The following is a 12,263-nucleotide window of genomic DNA, read 5'->3' as shown; positions in this document are numbered from 1 at the left end:
ACAGATTGCTTTTTTAAAAAAGCAAATAAAATTAAATTACCTAAATTTTGTATATTCTTCTGGTCTTCTTTTCCATGTGCAGTTCTGTATTTTTGTCACTATCTGAAGGTAATAATCTTCAGAATACCTTTAAAAAAAATTCAGAGGCTAGAATAAGTATAATATGTATTTAGTTCCAGCTATAAACACAAAATTTCTCAAACATGGTTCATACAAAACAAATCCCTTTGTGAATTTCCATGACCCATTTTACCTCTATGTATTGTAATACTACTAGCCTCATTTAATTATTGTGACCTATTAAACCATCTTCTTTTACCTCTTTGATATATTATTGAGCTTCTATTTTCAGAGTTTTTCCAATACACCTACAGATTCAGAACTTGCATATTTTAGATCCATTGGATCAATCAAAATGATCTCAACACAGCAGTCCAAATTAATATATAAATCTCTGCCTGTTATGCCAGAAAACCGCTTTTTCTTGTATTCAGTGCTTTAAACTTTAATGATTGTTTGAGACATAGCTGTTGCAAGGGGTAGCCTTACAATTCTCCTCTTATTCATTTATTTACTTCATAGATTCTTCCAAGATCAAATTTATTATCCAAGATATCAATATTTAAACATGAAAGTTTGTTTGTAAAACATCTCTTAAGTAAAAATCTGTATTGTATACACCACAGAATCAACAGGGCATATGGAACAAAAGGTTTTTTCATACTGTAAGGAACCTTTTAAAAAGAGATTTAAGTTAGTGCACAGATGAAATACTGCAAAACATTTTATCAAAAGAAAGGAAAACATTACTTCTGTTATGGATCTCTGCTAGTACAGATTCCATTTGTGCTTTTTTATGTACTTGGAACCTAATGGAATTGTGTGTATTTATTCCCTAGAAACAAATCTGATTTATGGTTTGGGTTTTTTTGTTTGTTTGTAATGTGACTACTAATTTTACAGGACTTGTATCTCCAGAAAACTTGTACCCAGTGTTTTTAGTGAAAAGGATTATTTTTGGAACCAGAGGGCAATTAGAGTGCCACAACTTTTATACGCAAATGTTTCTGAAAATCGCATCTTTCCTTTTGTTTGCTTGTGAAAGAAGCAGAAGTTGCTTACTGTGTAATGTTAACTTTCTGGTCAGGTTTGCCAGACTTCGAATTACCACCTATTTGCAAATGGAAAAAGAAAATGCAATCATTTAGGGCCCCATCCAAAGACCCACTGAGGTTTGAGTTCATTAGGCTTTGGATCAGGTCTTTACACACACACACACACACACACCCCATAGCTCAGATGGTCTTGAAATAAACATTTAAGTGCAATGAAACAGGACATGTTTACCAGAGCCCCAGCTTATCAACAACCTCTCAGGAAGCCAATCATTTTTACTTAGCTAGTTTTAGGAAAGTATCAGTTGTGTAAAATGGTCTTAAGTACAGTAATCATATCTAATATTACATTATGCTGCTTACAGGGGCAGCTCTAAGAATTGCGCCACCCCAAGCACGGTGGCATGCTGCGGGGGGCGCTCTGGCAGTCGCCGGTCCCGCGGGACCAGCGGACCCTCCGCAGGCATGCCTGCGGGAGGTCCACCGGAGCGGCGGGACCAGCGGACCCACCGCAGGCATGCCTGCGGGAGGTCCACCGGAGCCGCCTGCCGCCCTCCCGTGGGACACCACCCCAAGCGCGCGCTTGGCGCACTGGAGTCTGGAGCCGGCCCTGGCTGCTTAAAAGGGGAGCAAAGGTAGATGTTTGTGTGGAAACTCTGCATGCTAGCTTTGTTTTGTTTTTTAGTGCTGAAATCAATACATAACTTTATTTAGGAGACTAGGACCTACAGAGAAATTGTATAAATTAAGGGTAAGACTACAAATATGACAGAAAAAAAATTTCTTGGAACAACATTATTGTGTAAGGAAAAACCTATGAGAATCTGAAAGCAGATTCTTGCCTAAGGACATCAACTAGATGAAGATCACAGTCTTCAGTGAAAAAGAGTACTGTCAGCTTGGGAAGAAATGCAATGGGCTGACAATATTAGAGAGCTTCAGAGAGCCATTAGGTATACTGAGGAAAATCAAAACAATCACCACAATGCCAGTTCCAAGGCCTCATGAAAGACTTAACATAGGACTGGAAGGGAATTCCTGGGTCACAGAGTCCAGCATCCAGACAATCTGGTCATATAAACCCATTCGTATCAAGCTCTATCTTAAAACCAGTTAAGGTTTCTTGCCCCTACTATGTGCATTAGCTGTCCTTATAAAATGGGAGGGGCTTCTTAACTATATAATGAGTTATGTGCCTCTGTCTGGAAAAAAAAACACACCCCACGATGTGCAGTCTTGCTGTGTTACTACTGCCTTCTGCTGGATGGGATCAGCCCTGCTCCAATACTTACAATCTCACTCTCTACTGGCTGATTTACAAAGAAGAATCCAAGTTAAATGGTAAATGAAGACTTGTGTTAATGAAACCCTCGCCGTAGGTGCTGTTTAGTAGACATTGTGCCTGTATATGCAGCCATTGATTGCTACAGGTCTCCTTTGCCAACTACTGGTACAATGCCATCGGTTTAAAACGTTGGTCAGACCCATATATGTCCGCAGGACAGGATCTGAAGATGCCTACAGTGTCATGATTCAGACACCATTTTGCCTGCATTAGTTTTAACACTTTATTTTCAGTTGCAAAAGCCTCTCTAAACACAGGCAATATTCAAATAGTTTTTTTTCTTTGGTTGGTTGGTTGTTCTGTTTTTAAAGACTGAACACAAAGCCCTTGGATTTGCTGCTGCTGCTGGTTTCACAGCCTGGAAAACTTTGTCGTCAGTCAGAAAGCCTATCTGAGCATCACCTGTTAAAGAGGCCACAAATGAAGTGAATCCAAGATGGCGATAAAGGTTTCATTTCACAGCTCTGTTGTCAAGTGATGGCCGAGGATATATTACCTCCTGCAGCATCTGAGAATCAGCAGCACATGGCCAATGATGCCCAAAGGGTTAGTATTCGGCTACAAAGGTGGGAGAAGCTTGGGTAAGTTGGGCTGTGGCAGAACATGAACAGGGAATAACTATTGTTCTTAGAACAGTGGGTCACACTTCCCCCTTCTGCTTGAAGGTCTATCACTGACATCCCAACCACTGCAATGACATGCCACCCTAGGAAACTCACCTGTATTAACTGATCCCTCCCAGCTAGTCAGGTGATTTTTTTTTCCCCTGCGGTGCCTCTCACTCATGTACACAGGGCGCTAGAGGGGGAAAATGGCCAGGGTGCAATGTCTATTAGTACACATGGTGGGGATGCTGGCAGACTAAGTCTCCTGCATGCAGCCTACAAGCTCTGGTGCGCTAGCAGAAGGGCCGCAGCCAGGAGTGGGGGATGAGAGCCCACAAGGAGAGTCAGGGAGAAGTTAGAGAAGGGAGACAGAAGTAAACCCCGCCCATGACATGCTGAAGCTAAGCACCTGCCTTCAGAGAGAGGCCAGTTCATTTGGCAAGAATGCTAAGGAGGGGCTGTGGAAGAGGAGGCTCTCGTGGGACAGAAATACAAAGCAAAAAAGCAGAGGGAAATGCAGGACAAGGGATGGTTGCCTCATGCGTTTTGACATTACAAAGCTGCCAAAAGAACCATCTTTTTTTTTAAAACTTTCGGACGTGCCCTCAGGGCTTGCCCTAGAATAAAGATGAAAATCTTCCCGGAAACCCAGCCCCTCAGGCCAGCTACCACCACCAAGGCGTGCTTGGTATAATAATACTTAGTACTTACTAGCATTTTTTAAATTTTCAAATCATTGGACAAATATTAAACTAGATAATTTATCCTGGTATGTATCAGCTCAAGAGGCTGAAATGTCGAGATTATTACTGAAGGAACTCTGGAATGGCAATACAAATCACTGCTTACACATACTCCTTGCCAGAGGTAGATTCAAAGGGCAGCCAGCTATGGAAATTGAGTTGCAGCACTTATGGAGCAATGCAATACCCTGTTCCACAAACCCAGCTCCTCTTCCAGCCTTCCCAATTCATTATCTGCCTCCTGCAATCTGCGCAGCTCCTCTTTCCTCAGCCACAGTGGTAGAATCAGAGAGTGGGAGGCATTAGCACTCTCCCAAGCTTTGTCTATAAACCAAGCCCCAAACACTTGAAATGCTGAAACAAGTCACTAATCTAAGTAGGTTGTCCAGATATTGATCATCTGATGATCCCTCTTCTTTCTGAGTGCTTTGATCAGCAAGTGTAAGGGGTAACAATGTTGACAGTTATATTGTTGTCACTAAGTTTCAGAGTTAACACATGTGAGGTGACTAATAAGGACAGTTTACACCTCACTTGGTGCTCTCAGTTTAGGCTGACAGCAGACAGCCCGTTTTCACTGTATTGGTTTACAGCCAGCTCACGTTCTGAAGAATACCTATGCAATCATTAAGGATGGTGACCAGACTCTTTATAAATAAAAGCAGATTCTGAAGCACAGACAGGCAGAAAAAAAAAAGTCTCTAGAAAGAACTACTACTTGCTGAGCCAGCTGCATCTATTAAACCGTGGCTTGGCTACTCTCTCTTCTGATTACCACCAGCTGGAAGGGGAAGCAGTACCACCACTTTAGTGCTTCTCCATCCACCAGGGGTGGAACAGGCCTGGGAATACCCAGCTGGTGGGAAGGAGCATCAGTGGGAGGAAACAAAGAGGAGTGTAGTTTTGAGATTAGGACAACAACAAATAGGGTAGGTGATCATAGAATGATAGAGTTAATGATTCTAAGGAATGGTAGGAGGGAGAACAAAATAAAGACAATGGATTTCAAGGCGACTGACTTTAGCAAACTCAGGGAGTTGGTAGGGAAGATCCCACAGGAAGCAAAAACAATAGAAGACAGTTGGCAGTTTTTCAAAGAGACATTATTAAGGGCACAAGAGCAAACTATCCCACTGTATAGGAAAGATTAGAAGTATGGTAAGAGACCACCCTGGTTTAACCAGGAGCTCTTCAATGATCTAAAAATCAAAAAGAAGTCCTACAAAAAGTGGAAACTAGGTCAAATTACAAAGGATGACTATAAACAAATGACACAAGTATGTAGGGACAAAATTAGAAAGGCCAAGGCACAAAACAAGATCAAACTAGCTAGGGACATAAAGAGTAACAAGAAAACATTCTACAAATACATTAGAAGCAAGAGGGAGACCAAGGACAGGATAGGCCCATTACTCAATGGGGGGGGGGGCGCGGTATGATAAACAGATAACGTGGAAATGGCAGAAGTGCTTAATGACGTCTTCGTTTCGGTTTTTACCAAGAAGGTTGGTGGTAATTGGACGTTTAACGGAGTGAATGCCAATGAAAGTAAGGTAGGATCAGAAGAGGCTAAAATAGGGAAACAGCAAGTTAATAATTACTTGGACAAATTAGATGTCTTCAAGTCACTAGGGCTTGATGAAATGCATCCTAGACTACTCAAGGAACTGACTGAGGAGATATCCGAGCCATTAGCGATTATCTTTGAGACGTTATGGGAGAGATTCCAGAAGACTGGAAAAGGGCAAATATATAGTGCCCATCTATAAAAAAGCAAATAAGGACAATCCAGGGAATTACAGACTAGTCAGCTTAACTTCTGCTTAATTATTATCTTTCCGGGTACAATCAATTTGCAAACATCTAGAAGATAATGAAGTGATAAGTAACAGTCAGCATGGATTTGTCAAAAACAAATTATGCCAAACCAACCTAATAGCTTTCTTTGACAGGGTAAGAAACCTTATGGATGGGGGGGGGGGAAGTGGTAGACATAGTATATCTTGATTTTAGTAAATCTTTTGATACTGTCCCACATGACCTTCTCATAAATAAATTAGGGAAACGCAACCTAGATGGAGCTATTATAAGGTGGGTGCAAAACTGGTTGGAAAATGATTCTCAGAGAGTAGTTATTAGTGGCTCACAGTCATGCTGGAAGGGCACAACAAGTGGGGTCCAGCAGGGATCAGTTCTGGGTCTGGTTCTGTTCAATATCTTCAATGACTTTGATAATGACATACAGAGTACACTTACAAAGTTTGCGGATGATACCAAGATGGGAGGGGTTGCAAGTGCTTTGGAGGATAGGATTAAAATTCAAAATGATCTGGACAAACTGGAGAAATGGTCTGAAGTAAATAGGATGGAATTCAATAAGGACAAATGCAAAGTACTCCATTTAGGAAGGAACAACCAGTTGCACACATACAAAATGGGAAATGGCTGCCTAGGAAGGAGCACTGCAGAAAGGGATCTGGGGGTCATAGTGGACCACAGGCTAAATATGAGTCAACAGTGTAACGCTGTTCCAAAAACATCATTCTGGGATGTATGAGCAGGAGTGTTGTAAGCAAGACACAAGAAGTAATTCTTCTGCTCTGATTAGGCCTCAACTGGAATATTGTGTCCAGTTCTGGGTGACACATTTCAGGAAGGATGTGGACAAATTGGAGAGAGTCCAGAGACGAGCAGGGGCGGCTCTAGCTTTTTTGTCGCCCCAAGCACGGCAACCAGGCAGCCTTCGGCGGCGTGCCTGCAGAAGGTCTGCCGATCCCATGGCTTCGCCGTACCCACCGCTGAATCCACGGGACTGGCGGACCTCCCACAGGCAAGCCGCTGAAGGCTGTCTGCCTGCCACCCTCTCAGGGACCGGCAGGGCACCCCCTGCGGCTTGCTGCCCCAGGCACGCGCTTAGAGCGCTGGTGCCTGGAGCTGCAGCTGGAGAAGAGCAACAAAAATGATTAAAAGGTCTAGAAAACATGATCTATGAGGGAAGATTGGGGGTGGGGGAGGGGGTTTGTTTAGTCTGGAGAAGAGAAAACAGAGGGGACACGATAACAGTTTTCAAGTATGTAAAAGGTTGATACAAGGCAGAGGAAGAAAAATTGTTCTTCTTACCCTCTGAGGATAGGACAAGAAGCTATGGGCTTAAATTGCAGCAAGGGAGGTATAGGTTGGACATTAGGAAAAACTTCCTAACTGTCAGGGTGGTTAAGCACTGGAATAAAATCGCCTAGGAAGGTGGTGGAATCTCCATGATTGGAAATTTTTAAGAGCAGGTTAGACAAACACCTGTCAGGAATGATCTACGTATTTAGTCCTGCCACAAGTGGAGGGGACTGGATCAGATGACCTCTCGAGGTCCCTTCCAGTTGTATGATTCTATGGTGACTAAAGAGAGGAGACAGCCAGCACAGCAATAGGAACGGGTGAAATGGAGGGAAGAGATGACTAAGTGCAAGGGAAATGATAGAGGAAAGACTGAAAAGTCAGAGAAAACCCTGAAGTTTAAGATAGATAGGGGAAAAGAGGTTCAATCAGAAGAGGGACTAGTGGGAGAGGTAGAATTAAAAAAACCTAGATGAAACCATTTTTAAAAGAATTGAAATTTGACTGAGGGAAAACACGGAGACTGATAAAAAACAGGAAAAAACTGCATCAAAATTTGGATAACAAAAGTGTGGGGTAGAGGCAAAAAAAATAAAAGAAAATGTTTTAAAAAACTGATTTAATGGTGGTTTCCAATGAAGCAAAGTTAAAACATTTCCTGGCCTTTGACTGGGCAAAGATGGATAATTTATTATTATTTTTATCTAATTTACATATCATTTGTCCTCTGTGTACAAATAAAAGGTCACAGCCATGATCTTGCAGATATTTAAGCATATGCTTTCATAGTATGTAATAAATAGTATGGGGAGTGGGAGGGGGTGGAGAGATGGCATATGCAGAATATATGGGCCACTTCTCCATTTCCTGCACAGATTGAGGCAGAGGGGCCAGGAACCTGAGCTAGGTTGATGTCAGAGTCTATATTCCAGAGTCTACAGTGTCTACTGTAGGAAAATATATAAGGTTTTGTTCTGCACTGGTGCAGTTTCACCAGTGGTAGTTAATGATGAAAACTGTAAAGAGGAGGAGATGCTGGTGTCTGTGTATACAATGTACCGTGGTGTCTGTCTACACAATGGAACAACTAGTCTCCTGGGGGCAATACTACAGTCACTATAGGTAATTCAGTTTTTAATACTAGCTCATTTCTAGACCTTTTCTGAAGAGAATCCACTTGTTGTGATTGTGTATTGGTTTGTAAGAATGTGAACTAATCAGGAAAGGAAACCCCAAAGGAAAATGTGCTTCTCAGATTCTGCCAGGGTGATTTAAAAAAAGACCCTAGATTAAAGAAGAAATAGAAGTCCGCCTCTCATTTTTAGCTGTGGATGAGAAATCTTCTTGACATACTATTTTTTGTTTTCTTTAATTTAGATCAAGAATAAATCCAGTGGATGCTCCAGGAAAAAAAAATCAGCCAGACACTGGTTGCACATTTTCAGTTTGCTGTTTTATGGTTTTGCATTAACGTCAATGAGAATTATGTGCAAAAGACAAGCAGATGCTTAGTCTTCTATTCAAACCAAACACAGCAGAAAGCAAACCAAACACCTACCTTTTCTTCTTGATAGATGAAGACCAAATGTTGTCCTGCATCTCCTTACATTTTGAAGCCTGTTGAAGTTGGTAAATTGCATTTTTGAGAGTTGTTCTGTTGGGAAAAAAAATGAAAATCTTCAAAAGATAGAAAATGCTCTTAGCAACCCCACAGTTAATTTGATGTGACAATGAGATTAATAACTGCCATAGATTCTGAAAAAACGTTACCAATGAAGTCTGAATCACTTCTATTGTGAGGTTTCTCTGCAGAAAGGGAGGTGGTTGTTCTTACCAGCAAGAAGTTTGATTTAACATAATCTCAGTTCATATCATCAATTGCCTTGTGCCAATTCCAATGTAAATCAGAAATGTAATTAAAAAAATAAATGGGACTCAGAAGCAGCTTGAACATTACATTTTGAAGATATATTAAAATATTTTTACAATAAATATTTAATAGAGGGTGGTTTTCCAAAGCTGTTGCTAAAATGCAATATTCAGGAACAGCCTACAATTCAAAGAAAACTGGGTAACTCGGGGAGGCTATGTAACTGGATGTGGAAACTTTCACCTGTAGGTCGCTAGTTTTTAATCTAGTGACCCAAGATTAGTATTTCCCCCTTGTTTTATAGGATAAGATGTATAAAGAAAATGTAGTCACATGAATAACATCTCCCCGCCCCACCCCCGAACTTCTAAGTATGCCTCTTGTTCCTGATAGAAGACAGACCCGTTGGTTATTAAGCCTCTTTGGGTACGGCTACACTGTGTTTTAACACCCATGGAAGTGAGTCTCAGACATGGATGCTGGAACTAGGGGTGCTGGGGATTCAGCACCATCGCTGGCTTGAAGTGGTTTCCATCATATACAGGGTTTGCAGTTTTATTCAATGACTTTCAACACCCATGGTCTCAGAGCTTGGGCCGTCAGACTCGGACTCATGCTATGGCACTAAAAACAGTTGCCCAGACATTCAGACTTGGGCTCTGAAAATCACCCCAACTTTAGAGCCCAATTCCAGCCCATGCCCAAATGACTACACAAGCTGTTTTTAGTACCATAGCTGTAGACCCGGGCTCTAAGACTCACTATTGTGGGTTTTCAAACGCAGTATAGACGTACTCCGACATTGAGAACAGCATCTTCTATTTCTCTCTTAAATTCTCTCTGGTATCCATGTTTTATATCAGACAATATCCTCCTCTCTATCATCTCTTGCAACAATTTTCTTCCCTCTGACATGAGGTGTTTTGCTCCACTGACCATAATTTCTCATTCTCTGCACCCACTCTTCCTCATCACCAATTCAGTAGAGCCCACCAACACGTTCATACACTCAACTGACCAACATTAAGTTAACAGGCTTTTCTATCCAAACACTTCAAAACTGTCTGACTCTCTAAATTCACCTTCTGGCATGCTGGACCCTAAATTATCCCCTTTAATGATACTAAACATGTTTGCTAGACCTAGGTGAAGATATTCCTATTCCAGCATAGAAAACCAGCCTAAACAATAATAGTTTCTTAAAGAGTTCCCTTCTGTCACAGGAAAGGCCAAGATCCTGTCTGAATAGGCAACTGGAAGGAGAAAGAATCCTCTGTGCTTATTGATACTGTATGAATTAATGATCTGAACACCCTTTTTAACCATCAGGTAGTGTAGGGCAGATTCTTAGCTGTAAATCTGGCCCTTTGAGTGCACAATTTGTTCATCCCTACACCAAAACTCACACTGTGCAAGAATGTCTTAGTTTCTGGAGACAGTGTAGCTCTGATGCTCGGAGCATAGTTGCACAGATCATGGTTAAAGGTGCGTAGCTTGTGCACAGATGCTGCGTGATTCGTTCATGACTGCCTGTGTGCGGGTGCTCTCCACTGCAGTGCATACAGACTCATTCTAGTGATTACGATGCCAAGGGCTTTGTACATTTCAGCCTCAAGGCTGATGAGCCAGGAGTGCTGATGTTGTTCCTGCACCCGTCACCATCAGTGGGATGTGCAGGGCCCAATCCTGTCCTTGGGTGCACACCAGGCTCACAATGAAGTCCCTGAGAGGCCTGCACCACATCATAGTAGAATTTGGCCCACTCTGTGCACATAAATACTGAAGCAGGGGCTGATCGTGTAGTTCTTATTCAGGCAGAACTCCCTTAAGAGTCAGTGCAAGTCTTACTCAGGTAAGAATCGCAGACCAGCCCTTGCTTGACTAAGCAGGAATAAACAGACTGACGTTAGCCGTAACAACGTTTTGGTACTAGGCTCTGACAAGCACTTACATGGCCAGGCAGTAGGACAGAGAGGGAGCAAGGAGCCTTTCCTCGCCCAGGACAGGGCACATAAGGGCTGGGCAGAATTGCAACCATTTGCCTGGAGACCACAGGAACAACTCACCCAGAGTTGGCTGGCTGTGATGGGAAGAGGGAGCATACTGCATCCCTAAGAGGGAAGTCACAGACTCCACTTCCCCCTGGACAGAGAAGGGGTTCCCCCAGGAGCGCATCCAGGGTTCTCCTTGGGGAGCTGCAGCTTTGTACACACTTTATTGGGGGGCTGTGGCAAAATGCCACAATCTAGCTTTGTTTTTTCAGCTATACAGGGCATCTAACAGACAGACAACAACAACAGCTGGTATTACTTGTTATCAGCTCAGTGGCGGATTTTGGATATGGTTTCTTATGTTAATACTTCTTTTGGAAGAGTGGCATACAAATATAAGGGCAGCAGATTTTCAGGGCACCGAACTCAGTACAGAATGTATATAACTGATAATAAATGTTCTGTCAATACAGTTCACACACACACAGGTTTACTAAATGAGGTCCCTTTGTCCTGGCTCTCATAAGAGCTCTGCACACGTGTTTAAGCAGCTTTTGGTTAGCGCAGATTTATAGATGTAGATATTTCTTTCAAAACACAACCAGAATGACACCGCAGAAAAATAAGTGAAATACACTGATTCACTGTTCCTCTCTTTTGTTTCTGTTGTCCCTGTTACTGCTGTGGTTGCTAAAAATTATTCTTATACTGCAGCAGTTCAAAGCACAAATGGGAACACAGTCTACGATTAATTGTATAAAAACCATCTTAAAAAGAGAAACAATACTATCAGCCAAATGCATGCTACCGGTGCAAACGGTCATTGCTTATAACCAGAGATATGGGACTGGATGGAAGCGTGAAAAGGAACTGTGCTAAGGACAGATCTTGGAATATTCAATAAAACCTTGTGATTCATCTACTTGCTTGGATGCTATCACCATGGAAGAACACAGTCACAAGTGTTAGGACACTTACAGCATACAAGGGAGGAAAAGCTGCTTCTCCAGAAAGATGAAGAGGAACATACATTGCAACTGGGAGATGTAGTCCCCAGCTTGAGTAGACATACATGAGCTAGCTCTGCACAAAATTAGCAGCGTGGCCATGTCAGCACAGGTGGCAGCTTGGGCTAGCTACTCACATAGGTACCCGGGGGGTCAGGCAGGGTTGTACTCAGGCAGGCTAGCTAATGCCACCACCTATGTAGCCACAGCCACACTGCTCTTTTTAGCACACTAGTTCGATCAAAGCTAGTGCAGGCATGTCTACCTGAGCTGGAAATTATACCCCTGGCTGCAGCGTAGACTTGCCCTGAGTTGTAAGGGAGCACTTTTTAAGGCAGACATCCTCACAAGTCAGCCAAGGAGAACTGAAGACGTAGGTGCCATTTATCAATTCAGTTAAGCTGGTGTAAATCAGAACCTTTTCCATTTATGTACATGGAGCTTAAGTCTGATCAGCCTAATCAGGCCCATGTCTG

The 12,263-nt window shown here is 42.4% G+C and overlaps 1 protein-coding gene across 3 annotated transcripts in view; it reads right to left on the bottom strand.

The window, feature by feature from the left end:
• The window catches only part of ST8SIA6 (ST8 alpha-N-acetyl-neuraminide alpha-2,8-sialyltransferase 6), a 55,000-nt gene that overhangs the window by 29,593 nt on the left and 13,144 nt on the right, over nucleotides 1–12,263 (bottom strand). For 2 of the 3 annotated variants that reach the window (XM_039521180.1, XM_039521182.1), the window contains 2 exons: nucleotides 8,478–8,573; nucleotides 41–127 (listed from right to left, as the gene is read on the bottom strand). In XM_039521180.1, the coding sequence (XP_039377114.1) occupies nucleotides 41–127; nucleotides 8,478–8,573 (183 nt within the window). Of the gene's footprint in view, nucleotides 1–40; nucleotides 128–1,122; nucleotides 1,172–8,477; nucleotides 8,574–12,263 lie in introns of all 3 variants that reach the window. The other variant, XM_039521181.1, reaches the window with a different exon arrangement.

This window comes from Mauremys reevesii, linkage group 2, assembly GCF_016161935.1.
Source record: "Mauremys reevesii isolate NIE-2019 linkage group 2, ASM1616193v1, whole genome shotgun sequence".
Classification (NCBI taxonomy): domain Eukaryota; kingdom Metazoa; phylum Chordata; order Testudines; family Geoemydidae; genus Mauremys; species Mauremys reevesii.
This window is presented reverse-complemented; position numbering and strand designations above follow the sequence as displayed.